A 15,451-nucleotide genomic window follows, 5' to 3' on the forward strand; every position below is an offset into this window, starting at 1 on the left:
GTAAAATAATTTACTAAATGCTATAACTACCTGATGCATGAGTTGTTGGTATGAAAGTTCAATTGAAAGTTGAAACTAAAAGGAAATTCAATTAAACAGTAATGATGAGTTTTGGTCATAGCAATGTACCAAACCAGTTCTATTTTTCAAGAACTCAAATAGTTCAGAGGTTGATTGAGGGATGAGGCTTTGAAAAAGAACTAGATATCTCAGGTTCAGATTTCATTCTTTTTGGCTGTTGATACACTTAATTTGTGGGTGATTATGTGTATAATAATTAATAAGATTACCAAAAAAAATAAAAATGTTCTTATTTTTCAAGTCCCCTTTTAGTTCTTGAGCACAAGTCAATGCAACTGACCTGTGTAAATAACTGTAATAATGTACCCTACTTGCCAAAATATAAAATGGTAAAATCACACACCCTTTACGACTTGTAGCATAGCTGTGTACTAGTGGTGGGCTAAGCTAAGCCAGGCCATTAACTTTAATAGGGGAAATGTTAACTTTTGAACATTTTGAACTCAATCCATATTTTATCACAGGTTTCAATGTTTAAACTTTAAACAAATGTTGATTCTCAAAATATCATTAATATTAATATTGAACAGTATCTGCCGACACAATAAGACAATAACAGTATATGGTATATACCATTCCACCGATGCAAACAATAATACATTTTGCAGAAGGACATCCCACTATATAAAAGAAACATTTCACTATGCAAAATGGTGCATCATTCGACCGATGCAAACAATAAATGCATTAAAATAATATTGCATCTCAATTCATAAAATTCATTCCTAAGTCATTTCAAAATCACAACTTTTTACATAAAGCAAATTCTAAAAAAAGGATCAAGCCGAAGCCGGCCCATCTAACATGTTACACATATTAGCCTAAGCCCAAGTGGGCCCAAACAGTTACAGATCCTGACAGACCACATGGGCCTAAAGGCCCATAAATTACGAGCTTGACAGACAGACAGAATTCACAGTTATACAATCCAACACGTTTCGCTCCAATTTCCCACACAAAAAAAGAAAAAAAGAAAAAAGATTAATTCATTTTTTAATACAAAGTGCCTTTTTTTATTTTTTTAATTACTATTTTTAACTCTCACACAGAGTTCAAATACGCAATAGAACTACCATTTATATATATATATATATATATAAAGAATCTGAAATCATTTTCAAACTCTGTCTCACTCAGAATCTCTAGGGTTTTCAAGAGGTAAATTGCGCTATTTTTCTAATTTCACTTTCTCTCGCATTCCTTTCCTGTTTGGTTGCCGCGAAAACGCTGGAAATGATAAACAAACTGTTTTTTTTTTTTTAATAATTTTTTTAAAGATTGAAAATTTGCATATTTTGAATCGTGTGCTTATCAAAATTGAGTGATTTGAAGTTTAAATTGTTTTGCAGAGGAATGAATAGTGAATTTTGGATATAAAGTTGTGATTTTTATATTTTATTTTCTTGCATATATTTTAGCTATTGAACAAATCACTGATTGAATGAGCTATGGTTGTTGTTAATTATGGTCCATATGTTCAAAATTTTGAGGATTTGGACCAAATGAATGTGTGCATTATGTTAATTATAGAGGTGAAGTGCTTAGTTTTGCTTGATTGTTTGCTTCATTGCTTGCAAGATTGGTCATTTTGGATAGAATTCTTTGTTCAAGAATAGGTAGTAGTTGCTTTCACCATTGAAAAACCATGTGGGGGGATTTGTAATTGCAAAATTTGATGTGGGTGTGTGATGGGTCATGGGTGTATAGAAATTCTTCCTAAGGTTTAAAGCATGTTGTTTGTAGGATCAAAATGGTCATGACTAAATTGTGGTGAATTGAAGGCCAATACGGTTGGTAAGCGTTAATAGTCAATGATGAGTAGGTTTGTCAAGGATACCAGCAGTTGTGGTGGTGAGGGTTCCGCCAAAGGATCTTCTGCTAGTGAAGGACCTAGTCAACCATCAAATCACCTTGATCATGAAATTGCCCATCTCACAAAACTTGGGTCCGAGCCCCACGAACTTTTGACCCGCGCTGCACCTGGGAGGTCGAAGTTGCCCATTTCAACGGTTAAAATGTTGGTTGCTCGTGAAACTAACCACTCAGGTCGAGGGAGGTTTTCATCGGCTGATGGTTGTCATGTATTAAGTCGGTATTTACCCATCACTGGACCTTGCAGGGTGGACCAGATGAACAGCCGTGCTTATACTTCTCAATTTTCAGCTGATGGTTCTCTTTTTGTTGCTGGATTTCAGGTATTGTATGTGTTTTGTTAAGCTAGATATGAATTGGTGGTAATAGAAGAATGCATTTCATCAAATGTAATTATGAACTGTTCAATTCTTAATATACTGGACAAAAGTGTATGGAGTTCTACCTGTATAATTATTTTCCTTTCTTTTATATTACAGGGAAGTCACATTAGGATATATAATGTGAACAAGGGATGGAAAGTTCAGAAGGACATTCTAGCGAAAAGCTTGAGATGGACCATTACAGATACATCTCTGTCACCAGATCAGCAATACCTTGTAAGTTTTCAGTGATTATTAAAATAGAAGGCACTGGGTATAATATTGTTAGGATGGAAAATTTATTCACCTGTGCAAGTTTAAATGTCAAAACTTAGTAATGTTAGGTTGTTTGGGTTGGATGGAGGTTTGCCTTTTCTTCTATTAATTCGGCAGAGAAACTGTCTGTGAACTCTTAGCTGATCAAGTATGATGCAAATGGCAAATAGTCTTATTTCATTTAGGTGTTCATATCTGGTATAAATTGAACTAATTTTTTTTCATTTCAAGCAAGGCCCAACTTAAAATGTTGTTTCTGGTATAATATAGATTACATTGATGAATTCTACTGGATTTGTGGTTTGGCTGTTTTATCTACATTCTACACTCGTGATTTTGTTATTTATTTTCTTCCTGGTCTTCTAGATCTAATAATATATTGTAAAGATATTGACAGTTTTGGGATCATGTTTATTTTATTCCTCATAATTTATTTGTTGTGTAGTGTTAATCTGTTCCTTTTTTACTTTGTTTTTAATGGAAAAACTGCAGGTCTATGCTAGTATGTCACCAATGGTACATATTGTTAATGTTGGATCTGCTGCAACAGAGTCAGTTGCAAACATAACGGTATGTGCTACAACCAATTCTCCTGTTCTTTTTTAAGTACCCTCTGAATTTAACTCTATTTTTTTCTAAGGGAATTGGAGTTATTAGAATGCCTAATAAAGTAGCCTTTTAGTACATGTATGGATTATTGTCTCTCATCTAAATGCACCCTTTAATTTGCAGGAAATTCATGATGGTTTGGATTTTTCTGTTGATGACAATAATGATGAATTTGGGATTTTCTCTGTAAAATATTCAAATGATGGGCGAGAGCTTGTAGCTGCAAGTAGCAATAATTCAATATATGTTTATGACCTCGAGGCAAAAAGGCTTAGCCTTCAAATTCCAGCACATATGGTATGGCATTTTATTGTTAGGATAAGACAATGGTCATTGAACCTTTTGAAGCTATAAAAATATGGCAGGACATTAATAGGAGGCATATTGGTGTTTAAAATAGAATAGGAATTTCACTGAATGAGAATGAGCTTTATATATTTAAGGTCAAAACACTATTTTGGTCCCTACATTTTGGTAACAGTCAATTTAGTCCCTATTATTTTCAACTTGCAATTAATTTGGTCCCTATCGTTGGTCCCTATCGTTAACTTTTAACGGAAAATGCTTATGTGACAAACGTATTGCACAATTGGCATATCTAATATTAAAATATTAAATATGAAGCTGATGAGTCTAAATTTTATTGACACTTCAGTGTTTAACTGGCAAAAAAATACACATCAGAAAAATAAAATAAAATAATTAAAAGGATGAATTTAAGGAATTAAATAATATTTCAATTTTCTATTACTTTCTTCAGAACAAAGTGCAACCCAGATACACACAACCAACTCAAAGAATCAAAATACCTTACACACAAAACAAATCTTCACTTCTCATTCCCACGCTTCCCATCTCCACCACCTCGTAAGTTTATATTGTTTTAATTGAAGTGAATGAGTTTTGTTGCTGAAACTAAGCAACTAAGCTTTCATTTCCAGATTGGTAATGTTAAGAAAAATGATATTTGTTTTGATTTTCTTGAGAAACAAACTTGTTTTTAGTATTGAATTTTCCAGAAAGCATATAAAAAACTTGTTGTTTAAGTATTTTTTTGGGTGGATTTGTGTGAATCCGGGATTCAAGTCTGGTTCACGTAAACTTGGAACTACACAATAAGATCGTTATTGTTTTATTAGCGCTGAAATCAGATCCTCACAAGCCTCGATTGGATCAGATCATGAAGCAAGCAAAGGATCATCGATCTTTGGCCCTGGCATATGCACGCTATGTGTGCCAAATCTCAAGCTTGAAGGCAAGAAGCCCATTAGGAATTCCACAGATCTTTCAAGGAATTGCATCGATCTTCTGGCTAAACCATCTTTATCTAAATCTGATGTGCTATCCATTGACGAATCGGTGTTGTCAGATCTGGTTTTTTTAGGAGGGTTTGGATTTGATTTGCGTATGGTCCATGATTCCTTGAATTGGAATGAAAAATTGTGTACTGGGTTGGTGTTTGGTTGCCAAGAAAGTCCAAGAAAAACTTGAAATATAATTTAATTAATTTACCTTTTAATTTTTTTTTCAGATATGTATTTTTTTTCCACTTAAACACTGATGTGGTCAATAAAATTTAGACAGATCAGCAACTTATTTATTCTTTTAATATTAGATGTGCCAATTGTGCAATCCGTTTGCCACATAAGCAGTGTCCGTTAAAAGTTAATGAGGGATCAAATTGATTGCATGTTGAAAATAACATGGACTAAATTGACTGTTACCAAAATGTTGGGACCAAATTGACTGTGACCCCAAAATGTAGGCACCAAAATAGCATTTACGCCTATATTCAACCCTTCCTTCACCACAGGGGTAAGGTTGGAAGCTGATTCTCTAATATCCCCCTTGGATAGGAGGCAAAGGTCTGGAACATTTGAAACCACTATTAAGCTAAAGCCGTAGGTATGTGCAAAATTTGGCAAAATTGGACTCACTATACCAAAATTAAATACTTTTAAAAACCTAATGCAGTTATGGACTTAATTTTCACTCGCAAATAACTTCTCAATTCATTTGTTTTTATGGACTTTCAACTGCAAATCATTGCTAGTTGAATTGTTCATAAATTGTGAGTTTTTTCACAAACATTGAATAGAAGATTAGGCTGTTTATTTGAGCTTAATGATGCAATATCTAACTCTGGTTAGGGCATAAAAAAACATTTACAACATGTTGAACACTAATAGTCTTTAGAGCAACTAGGTATGACTGCAATGTAACTTTCATAGCAAATTTCTTGCTTCCCCAAGCAAGGAAGTTGTAACAAAATTTTCTCAAAAAGATTTAGAAGTAAGATTATTTGCTGCCTTGTGGATTAGAACTTAATAATAATAATTGCATCTAGTCTGTATTTCAAAGTTTTAGTCCAACTTCCTTTTTTCTCACTTTCAAATTCATATGCAAAAGGATCATGATGTTGTCCTTAAAATGAGCTTATGCTATTTGTCATGTGCTTGTGGGAAAAGTTGTATATAATTGTGCTTTATATATCTTGTACCCAGTTTTGGATTTAGAGTCGTCAACATCTGATTTCTATTTCCTGTTGCAGTCTGATGTTAACACAGTATGCTTTGCCGATGAAACTGGCCATCTCTTATATTCTGGAAGTGATGATAATCTCTGTAAGGTAAATTTATACTTTTTTCTTGTATAGAGTCAGCCAACAACCTTGACTTCATATGCAGGTTAGGAGCTTTCTCAAACAAATAATTGTGAGGTCCGGCAGCTTCTTAAAGAAGTTTAATTATGAGTTTGCTAGAAATGAATAGCAAATTTCTTCACAAGGGGTTACTTGGTTCTGTGTGTTTCTGTCTTATGACGAATGTGAAAGAAATTGACTATTCATTTACACCTCTTAGAAGGTTATGCCAATAAGTTTTTACCTAAGTATCTTTGCATTCTCTGGATTATATAAATTTCTGGGGGTTGATATCGCATTCTCTGCTTTATTATTATTATTATTTTTTTATGGTTTCTTGCTGAAATTGATAAGGTTGCTGCTTCGCCCTCTGCTAATAAGCTTAATTGGTCTAGAAGCTTTTTGCTTATATATTACCTTCTACAGGTGTGGGACAGGCGCTGCTTTATCACGAAAGGACAAGCAGCTGGTGTCTTGATGGGACATCTTCAAGGCATAACATTCCTTGACAGTCGTGGAGATGGGCGTTATCTTATTTCAAATGGAAAAGACCAGACCACTAAACTCTGGGATATAAGAAAAATGTCCTCTACTGTTATTTAGTAAGTCTGAATTACTGTTTCTCCTATGTCCAAGTTTAATTTTTCTTTCTTATGGTTCCTTTTAGTTTATGGATTAATTTGCCCTTAATGCTCTGTTACTTGTTACCTCATTGACTGCAATAACCTCCTAGGAATAAGAATAATGCAAGGCTGTTTCTGTTTCCTTTTACTATTTTTTTTTTTTTTTTTTTTTTTTTTTTTTTTTTTTTTTTTTTTTGAGAAGGGGGGACGGGTGGCTGGGTTGAAAGGATAGAAAGTACAAATTCAGAATGCACATTGTTTTCAGAATGAGATAGTGAACTCAATTTGCATAATTCACACATAACGCATCCCATGCATTGCTTATTGTTAGAATTGTGCGGTTAAATAATTAAAATTTACTGTTTTCCAATAGCTTAAGCTTTTAGGAGAATTGGTAGTTTAACATGGTATAATGATTAAATTTACCATTTCCCAATAGCTTAAGCTTTTAGGAGAATTGGTAATTTAACACTAATGAAGAATTTTGCTATGCCATCTGGTCATGTAATAAGAAAGCAAGAACATCTTACTGAGAGTGAAGCTTTTTCAGTCATAACGACCTTGATGCTACCACTGGATGGCTATGTGCCTATGCCATTTTTATCCCACATGTTATCAGTCATCACCTAATGGTCCTAATCTTAGTAGGATAAAAGTCTAATGAAACTTTTGGCAGCTGAACCAAGAGTGTCCCTTGTGAATATTTTGTTAATTTAAAATAAAATTTGAAGTTTTAGCTATGATTCCAAGACCCTTATCCTATAAGCGTGTCCACCCATGTTTGAATTTTGTTGCAACATGATTCTCCATTTATTTTTTGGCTCATATAGTGCAAAGTTCAAAGGGTGCTCCGATTTATTTTATTTTATTTTAAAGTGACTACCTTTATCTTTTCATTATTACTTTACTATATTTGTTTCATATACATACAGATGATGTCAAAAACATAGATAAATACTTATGTTTAAATAACATATATTCAAGAAGACATTGATATAGCCATGTACTTCCATTCACACACTGTTTGTGTTGAAACACATGGTGTTTGTGTCCACAAATCATAAACATTCCAGGATCCTCTGCCTTTTTCCTTTTGCTATTTGACTATTTACTTCATTTTTGTGCACAAGAGTCTCCACATTGTGATGAGACTTCAAGATGCACCATTAAGTATTAACCGTTTATTTTTCTTCTCATCATTGTATGATGATTCAGGATATAAAATTATAAATTTTTAGTCATTGTAAGACACTGTCAATTGAAGATTGATTTTTGGAAAATCCGTACTTCATGGTGATGAATTAATGCTTTGACACTTTGGCTGTGTCAGTTTGGTTCTTCATGTTGTGCCTCCATTTTTTAAGGCTATAATGTGGCAAAAGGACTTACACACACACATTTTTAAATGGGGGAGTGGGGGTTGATTCCTGGGCATCTTCCTTGGAAAATCCAAGAAATTCCATTTGAACAAGGTAATTGGAAAATTATAACAAAAAAAATTCAAAATTGTGGTAATGGATACTGAAATTTAGGGTGAAAACTTTATGCCTTAGCTTATATATTGGGCAAACATTATGAGAAAAGTAAAGTGAAGAAGGTCGATCTTTGATTTTTGGAACAGAGTATAGTTCCTGTAGTTACTGCATAGGACCTAATCTCCTCATGCTCATTTCTACAGAACCTTTTCAATATTTTTTCATGCATATAATCATTTGGGAGCATGTGGTTTGTGTCCTACAATTTTTGTTCTTGTATTTTCTTTTTGTGGATGCATCCAACTTCTATAACTTTTGAGTTGGAATTATCCTCTTCTTTTTTTTGATAATGAGTTGGAATTATCATTTTATGTGAAATGACTTAGTGATAAGCTGAACTGACTGGGTTTGACCAATGAATCCATTCTGGTTGATCTAAGTTTGGCCTGTATCCTATGCAAGTCTAAAATAGCTTAGTATTAAATATCAATAATAATTTTTTGTCCTTCAACTGGCAGTCCAACAACTAGAGATGCTGACTGGGATTACAGATGGATGGAGTACCCTCAAAAAGCAAGAAAATTGCGGCATCCTCGTGATCAGTCATTGGCTACATATAGAGGCCATTCAGTCTTACGTACTCTAATTCGTTGTTACTTCTCTCCCACATATAGGTAATCTACTCTTCATATGTCCTAGTGATACAATTTTGCTTCATCTAATGTGTTTATTTAAGATGTGTCCATTGATTTTGCTGAAATATTAGAATGAGTTTATTAGGCTGGAGGGAGGGGAATAGAGAGAGAAAAGAGGAGGGGGGTGGGGGGGGGGGGGGTTTCTTTGCTTGAGTCATGTGAACACAGTGAACCTTGATGTTATAAACACACTGCTGAATCTGTTTGCTGTTACAATTTATGATGACTGGGTATGCCCATATATTACTTGCTGATTTCTAGTGTGTGAGTATTAGTTACATTGGAACTTAAAAAAATAAAAATAAAAATAAAAAAAATCTAAAGACCTTTTTTATTAAAAATCTTTTTTGTGTAGGTAACACATGTACCCAATGAGGAAGTGTCATTTGATTAGAGTTCACATGCAGCAAAAAATCGATTTATTGATTTGAGAGAATTACTCTACTACACTGGACGCATTCTAGAACAATTCCTAAGGAGTTACAATCTAAAATTTAAAAGTTGAACAAGTTCTTCAAAAGATTCTAGAACAATTCCTAAGGAATTACAATCTAAAATTTAGAAGTTTAACAAATTCTTCAAAAGAGTAAGAACTAGGCTCGTTTAATATATCATTAAAAAAAAGGCTAGCTTAATATTCTCATCCGATCGTATAAAGTTCTCAAGAATTGTGATCTGAGTGAAATCACTTGGAGCTGTATTCCTTCGAAAGTACATCATTCCTTTCTCTCCCAATAATCCACATAAGACATAATGGAGTATCCTTTCAAAGTCACTCCATATAGCCATACCAGATTTCCTTTGCCAACAAGTGTGAAGATCCACCATCTTCTTAAGCATCACCCATTTAATCTCAGATAAGGAAAAGTCAACTGCGCAGAGTACTCTTGCTACCAACTAATGGAGCCAAATTTGATCTACTCCTTGTACATAAAATACCAATCTACTACAATAATTCCCCTCAAACAGAGATTTTCTGCTATCAGAGTCGTCTGATCATGAACAATTGTTTGTTATGTCTTATAGCAAACTTGAGCTTGGTCAAATGTTTGGCCCAGGACACTGCCATCTCAATGGTCAGGGTTTACTAGTCTACCAAAAGTTTAGTCAAGCTAGAAACCTGAGTGGATTGTCCTAGCCAAAATTTGTGGTGGTAAAGTTAATAACCCTTTATTATATTTTTTAACTGTTTAAAATTTTGTGAAGTTCATATTTGAGATTATGCTTAGTTTCTGGTTGACAATGGAATTAACCCAGATAATGATTTCTAGTCTTAGGGCATTCTTTATCTAATTTATCAATAGTAATGTTGAATAATATGTTCATTATGTATATGACTTCTTGCAGCACTGGTCAGAAGTATATCTACACTGGATCTAGTGATTCCTCTGTTTATATATATGATCTGGTATGTACATGTAATTTTTTTTTTTTTTTTTTTTTTTTTTCTCTTCTTCTTTACCCCTTTATCAATATCTTGTTCTCTTGCAACGTTCTGTTAAAAATAATGAATGCACTAATGCATGTGTTGAGGGAAATGAAAAGTATAATCCTCCTATTTTAGTCTTGTACGTCGGATGCATTCAAAGGATAGTTTTTTTGTTATATCTTTGGTTTTATTTTAAATTGGTTAGAAAAAGATGAACTCCATTAAAATTCCAACCATAATATGATTTTCCTTTGATGGGTAGGAGATATCAGTTAGCATTTATTGTATTATGACCATGGACAATGGGACATTTGTTGATTTTAGTGGAAAACATAGTAATTTTGATCAAAGGGGTCTTTTAGTTATTTTGGTAATGCTGGTTATAACTTATAGGCTATCCATTCCTTATGATTAGGAAAGGAGTAAATGAAAAAGGTCTCAGTCTTTCTGAGTATACTTCTTGAAATTTGCGTGTGGTGACTTTTGAAATGCCTCCATGTCCATATATGATGGAGCCATCCAGCTTGAGAGTTCCTTTGTGGCAAAGGAGTTAGTGGTTGCATAGGTCAATGTAGAAGGCAGGTCACTTCCTCTGGAAGAAACGCTCTTTCTTTTGCAGCTTAATATATCTTGGAAGTCTTTGTGTGTGTGTGTGTGCTCATGCGTGCTTGAGAGAGAGAGAGAGAGATGTGGCAATGATTGATGCACCTGAGCCATGGAGTGAAAAGAAGACCTGAACTGCAATACCAACATCATCATTTTGGCACAAGCAATGGGGCTTTTGTCATGAATCTATAATTTCAGAGAAGCCTGGGGTGTGCATTCTGCAGTTCTTGCGTTTTTCAGGAGTAGACCCCAAGAACTTTCCAACAAGTGAAATGCTATCTATTGACTATTTACCCGACTTTAGTTTTTCCACTTGCTACTTGCTCACCCTTTTTTATGCTCTAACCAATATCATGTTCACCTCCAATTTTATGCTACAACTCTTTTTCCTTGTTGGTGCTACCCTAAATTATGGTAAACTTTTTGACCTTTATAGGTGAGTGGAGCTCAAGTTGCAAGACTCGACTATCATGATGCACCTGTAAGAGATTGTAATTGGCATCCTGTCTACCCTATGATCATCAGCTCTTCTTGGGATGGTGACATTGTCAAATGGGAGTTTCCTGGAAGCGACGAATCCCCACCGATCAAGCGTAGGAAGAGGCGACGCAAAAACTATTTGTGAAGATGGCTCTGTCAAGTCTTTTTGTTGGTTAGACTGCAGTAGAGAGTGTGGTCACTGTAAGAAAATATATGGTTTCTTCTTGTATATGCTTTTATTTTGGCTGTACACAACTAGTAAATGTGTAAAAAGTTTTTGTTGCGCATGGAGAAACAGGAATAGAGAATAGTTTAGACCAACACAGTTTTTTTGATGGGAGGACCAACACAGTTGTAATTGTAAGAATTGGACAAATTATGAACTCAGTTATTCGAAGTTATTCTTCCTAATTATGAGCTCAGTTAAGTTGCACTGGAAATATATCCTTACGAGAATTGATTTGTTGTGTACAAGGTCAGGCTGATTATTTTTCCATTTAGGCATCTCAAAGTTCGATGATAAATGCCAAGAGTTGCATAGCTCAACTAGAACCTCGGTGTTTTCAATAAAAACGTCGGCTATTCAAATTGTTGTAACTATTAAATTATAATAATTATATATATAAAAAAAAATGATAATATTTTGGATGGCTTAACCCAGGAAAAATGTAATAGTCCAAGCCGCAGGTTTGATTGGATCGGTACTGGGTAACTGGATTGCTCACCCCTGAGCATGGGCTGATCTTTTATAAGCTTTGATTGGGCCAAAGCTTCCAGGGCCTTATACTGTGCAAACATCTATCATATCTTTCTTTTTTTCTTTTTGGATAAATGAAAACCTCCACCATCTAAATTCACAAGTGCTTTAAAACCCAATTAATTAATATATAAACTAAGAATGAGAAGAATAAAAAAAAAAATGAGAAAGTAACATTACTCCAATCATACCTTAATAAATTGTATATTTTTTACATTTATTAAGAAAATTAATAAATTGCCTTTTTACATTTATTAAGAAAATTAATAAATTTTCTTTTTATATTTATTAAGAAAATTAAAGTTCGAATTCCACTTCTTCTCTATTTATGTAACTACCAATTAACAACAACCAAAAAAAAAAAAAAAAAAGGAGTGGGGGATGGAGGGGGTGAGGCGAGATTTAAAGAATTCTTTGTATAACATTTTTTAATAATAACTTTTAGCTATGATTGATAATTCTCATGACTGGATGTTAACACCCCAAATGAATATAAAACCATTATCTAATATTCTTTTGTATTTCTCTAATTATTATTGTTATTGTTATTATTATTATAGGACTGTGTACTCAATCCAATCTAACCTGCTCTTTATGGGTTTGATTAGTACCACGAACTTTGTCCACAAGCTTTTTTACTCAATGGTCAAATCATCACTTTATTCAGCCAAAAAAAAAAAAAAATCATCACTTTAAAACTCCTTAAATTGTTATTTTTTTTATTTTTTTTATTGATTTCCCACTATGTTTCTTCAAAACTTTTAATCAAAGATTAATTACTGTTCGCGACAGGTGGGTCCATAACGGGGTAAATCGCTAACCCAAAGAGTTTTTTCAAAGTACTGGTGTCTGGACTTGAACTAGGGAGCTCATAGTCAAACCCAAAATAGTCACTTTGAAACCGAGTGCCTAATCACTCGGCCAACGTCACTGGGTTTCCTTAAATTGTTATTGTAATGATATAATTGATAATTCTCATGGATGTCAACACCCCAAATGAATATAGAACCATTATTTAATATTCTTTTGGGTTTCTCTAATTATTATTGTTAGCGACATTATTATTGTAGAAATGTGTATTCAATCCATCAGTCCAATAAACCCAATCTAATCCAACTTGCACTGTAGGTTTGATTAGTACCATGAACTTTAATCCAACTTGCTCTGTAGGTTTGATTAGTACCATGAACTTTGGGCACAAACTTTCTTACTCGATGGTCAAATCATCACTTAATACTTCTTAAGTTGTTATTGTAATGAAAATGGTTGAACGCAACATTTTTGCATTTTGAAATGGGGAAGGTTGTTCATGTGTAGTGAGCTCATCTAATCCAAACCTTTTCAATGAACAATCTTGTTAGACTATCTTCCCCCAACACTTCCCCCTCCCCCTCCACACCACCCCGCCCACCACCCCCCCCCCCCCCCCCCCCCCCCAAAAATCGAGAAGGTGAGAAGGTAGGATAGTCGACCCTCTCTTCTTTGTTAAAAAGAATTTAATGGATTCATATAAGAGAAATGTTTTGCTGCATATAGAAGTATGTAGCTGCAAAAAAAAAAAAAAAGAAAAGTATCATGTGGTTTACTAATCTCATATAATATGATTGGCAAAATAATTCCATGTATGGTCTACTAATCTCATTTGTTAATTGGTAAAAATTCTTGTTGTATATTTATTATTAAAAGGACAAAATTTAGCTACAAATTTAATTGTAGCCTAATACTACAATCTTATCTAATATTTTTTTTATTGAAGGTGAATTTTGATAAATCCACCATTGAATTACATTTTCTTCTTATATCCTAAAATTTCTAAAAAATTAAAGATAAATAGCTATGCCATTAATAAATTGTTTAAATTGCAAATATTTGTAATTTAAAATTATGCAAAAAATATAAACTTATAAATCATATAATAAATAATATTTGATTAACACAAAATTTAACATATGTATTAAGAGAGTAAATAACTTGCAATCAATAGTTAAAATTTCAAAATAAGCAGCAATGTTAATTATATTTAAATAAATTAGAGCTAAACTTTGTCCGTAAGAGCATCCACAGCAATGGAGCTAAAAATTTAACTTTTTAGCTCCACCAAAAGTTATTTTATCTATTTTACCTACACACATGCTATACTAGTGGATCTATTTTAGCTTTCAACATAATAAAATAATATAAATATCACAATAAAATAATATATTCCTTACAATAAAATAATATATTCCACTACCCAAAAAACATCCACAAAACCAACCACAACCACCTCTACCATCAGCCATAGCCACCACCACCAGTCCACAGCAGGGGGAAAAAAAAATAAAAAATAAAAAAGACCACTAATCGAAATCTCCAATCTTTTTCCTCAACCCAAACCAAACAAAATCACCAATCACAGAGTTGGGCTTCGATGAGGAGGACAGTGTCGGCGTGGGTCTAATCAGCCGAAGAGAAGTAGGTCTGAGGCGGATGGGTTTGATTGGCGGAAAACCAAAGCAATGGTCTGGGCGGAGGCGTTGGGTCGGAGACGTGGATTAGCGGAGCATGATTTGGGGTTGGGTGAGCGTTGAGATGGAGGACTGGGCAAAGGCGTGGGTCGAAGACGTGGATCGGCAGCTTGGGGCTTGGGTCAGCTTAGGTCGGTGACGTTGAGGCCGGCGGAGGCGTGGGTCGGAGATGTTGAGACAAAGAGGTGAGAGTGACTGAGAGAGAGAGAGAGAGAGAGGCATGGAGTAACTAAGAGAGAGAGAGAGACTTTTTATTATTTTAATCAACCAGCAAGAATAAAATAATTTTTTTTTTAGCTCTCATGAACAGTGCATAGATGTGCATTGTAGCAATGAAGCTAAAAAAAAATAGATTTAGCTCCACTATTGGAGCATTATTTTGGTGTTTGAAGAGCTAAAATATAACAATATAGCAATATAGCTACACGTAGGGGTGTTCGTGGTACCGTTTTGGGCCATTTTTAGCATCGCATTTTGCAGTGTGGTTTAGCTAAAATCATAACTGCATCACACCTTATTTTTGTAGTCACATGTGCGGTGCAGTGTGGTGCGATACGGTTTAAAGTTTAGCCAAAACCATAACCGCACCACATCTCATTTTTGCGATCATATATGCGATGCGGTATATAAGATGCAGTTTGAATGATTTGAAATTGGTATATATTTTCAAATTTTGGGCTTTTTCTACCCAGCCCAAAACTAATTTTTCCCTTTGTTTTAGTCTAAGTTTTAAATAATTGAGCTAGTTTTTCTTTATTTTGGGTTAGCTTTCCTAATCAACACTTGCTAGGATTATCAAACTTTTTTTTTTTTTTTGAAAACTAGGGTTATTAAACTATTAATAATATTTTTAATATTTTTTTAAAATTAAATATATTAATATATAGAGAGGGTGCGGTGCGATGCGGTGCGGTGCGATGCGGTGCGGTTTGTACGGTTTTCTTATTATAAAACCGCAAACCGCAATGCAACATGCGGTGCGGTGCAATATTACTTGCGATGCAGTGCGATTATGCCATTTTGCGAATAATTTTGGTA

General features: G+C 34.0%; 1 protein-coding gene and 1 non-coding gene across 4 annotated transcripts; one reads left to right on the forward strand and one right to left on the reverse strand.

Annotated features, from left to right (window-relative positions):
- Positions 1–1,093: 1,093 nt before the first annotated feature.
- LOC126689201 (LEC14B homolog) lies at positions 1,094–11,623 on the forward strand. Of its 3 annotated transcripts, XM_050384286.1 has the most exons (10): positions 1,095–1,239; positions 1,825–2,276; positions 2,433–2,552; positions 3,084–3,161; positions 3,324–3,497; positions 5,752–5,829; positions 6,268–6,443; positions 8,458–8,613; positions 9,982–10,042; positions 11,106–11,623. In XM_050384286.1, the coding sequence occupies exons 2-10, from the start codon at positions 1,893–1,895 to the stop codon at positions 11,292–11,294; spliced, it is 1,416 nt and encodes a 471-aa protein (XP_050240243.1). In that variant the 5' UTR covers positions 1,095–1,239; positions 1,825–1,892; the 3' UTR covers positions 11,295–11,623. The 3 variants fall into 3 exon arrangements, with proteins under 3 accessions (XP_050240244.1, XP_050240245.1, XP_050240243.1); XM_050384287.1 differs by lacking the exon at positions 3,324–3,497 and having other exon boundaries at positions 1,094–1,239; XM_050384288.1 differs by lacking the exon at positions 9,982–10,042 and having other exon boundaries at positions 1,094–1,239; positions 11,106–11,337.
- LOC126690647 (small nucleolar RNA snoR134) lies at positions 10,749–10,893 on the reverse strand. Its single transcript, XR_007644692.1, has one exon. It is a non-coding gene; the product is annotated as a small nucleolar RNA snoR134 (small nucleolar RNA).
- Positions 11,624–15,451: the final 3,828 nt, after the last annotated feature.

Source organism: Quercus robur, chromosome 6 (genome assembly GCF_932294415.1).
Source record: "Quercus robur chromosome 6, dhQueRobu3.1, whole genome shotgun sequence".
In the NCBI taxonomy this organism is placed as follows: Eukaryota; Viridiplantae; Streptophyta; class Magnoliopsida; order Fagales; family Fagaceae; genus Quercus; species Quercus robur.

Coding starts and splice junctions, on each gene's coding strand:
- LOC126689201 (XM_050384286.1), top strand. CDS start 1,893: ATGATGAGTAGGTTTGTCAAGGATACCAGCAGTTGTGGTGGTGAGGGT. Junction 5,830..6,267: donor GTGATGATAATCTCTGTAAG/GTAAATTTATAC, acceptor TACCTTCTACAG/GTGTGGGACAGGCGCTGCTT. Junction 8,614..9,981: donor TACTTCTCTCCCACATATAG/GTAATCTACTCT, acceptor GACTTCTTGCAG/CACTGGTCAGAAGTATATCT.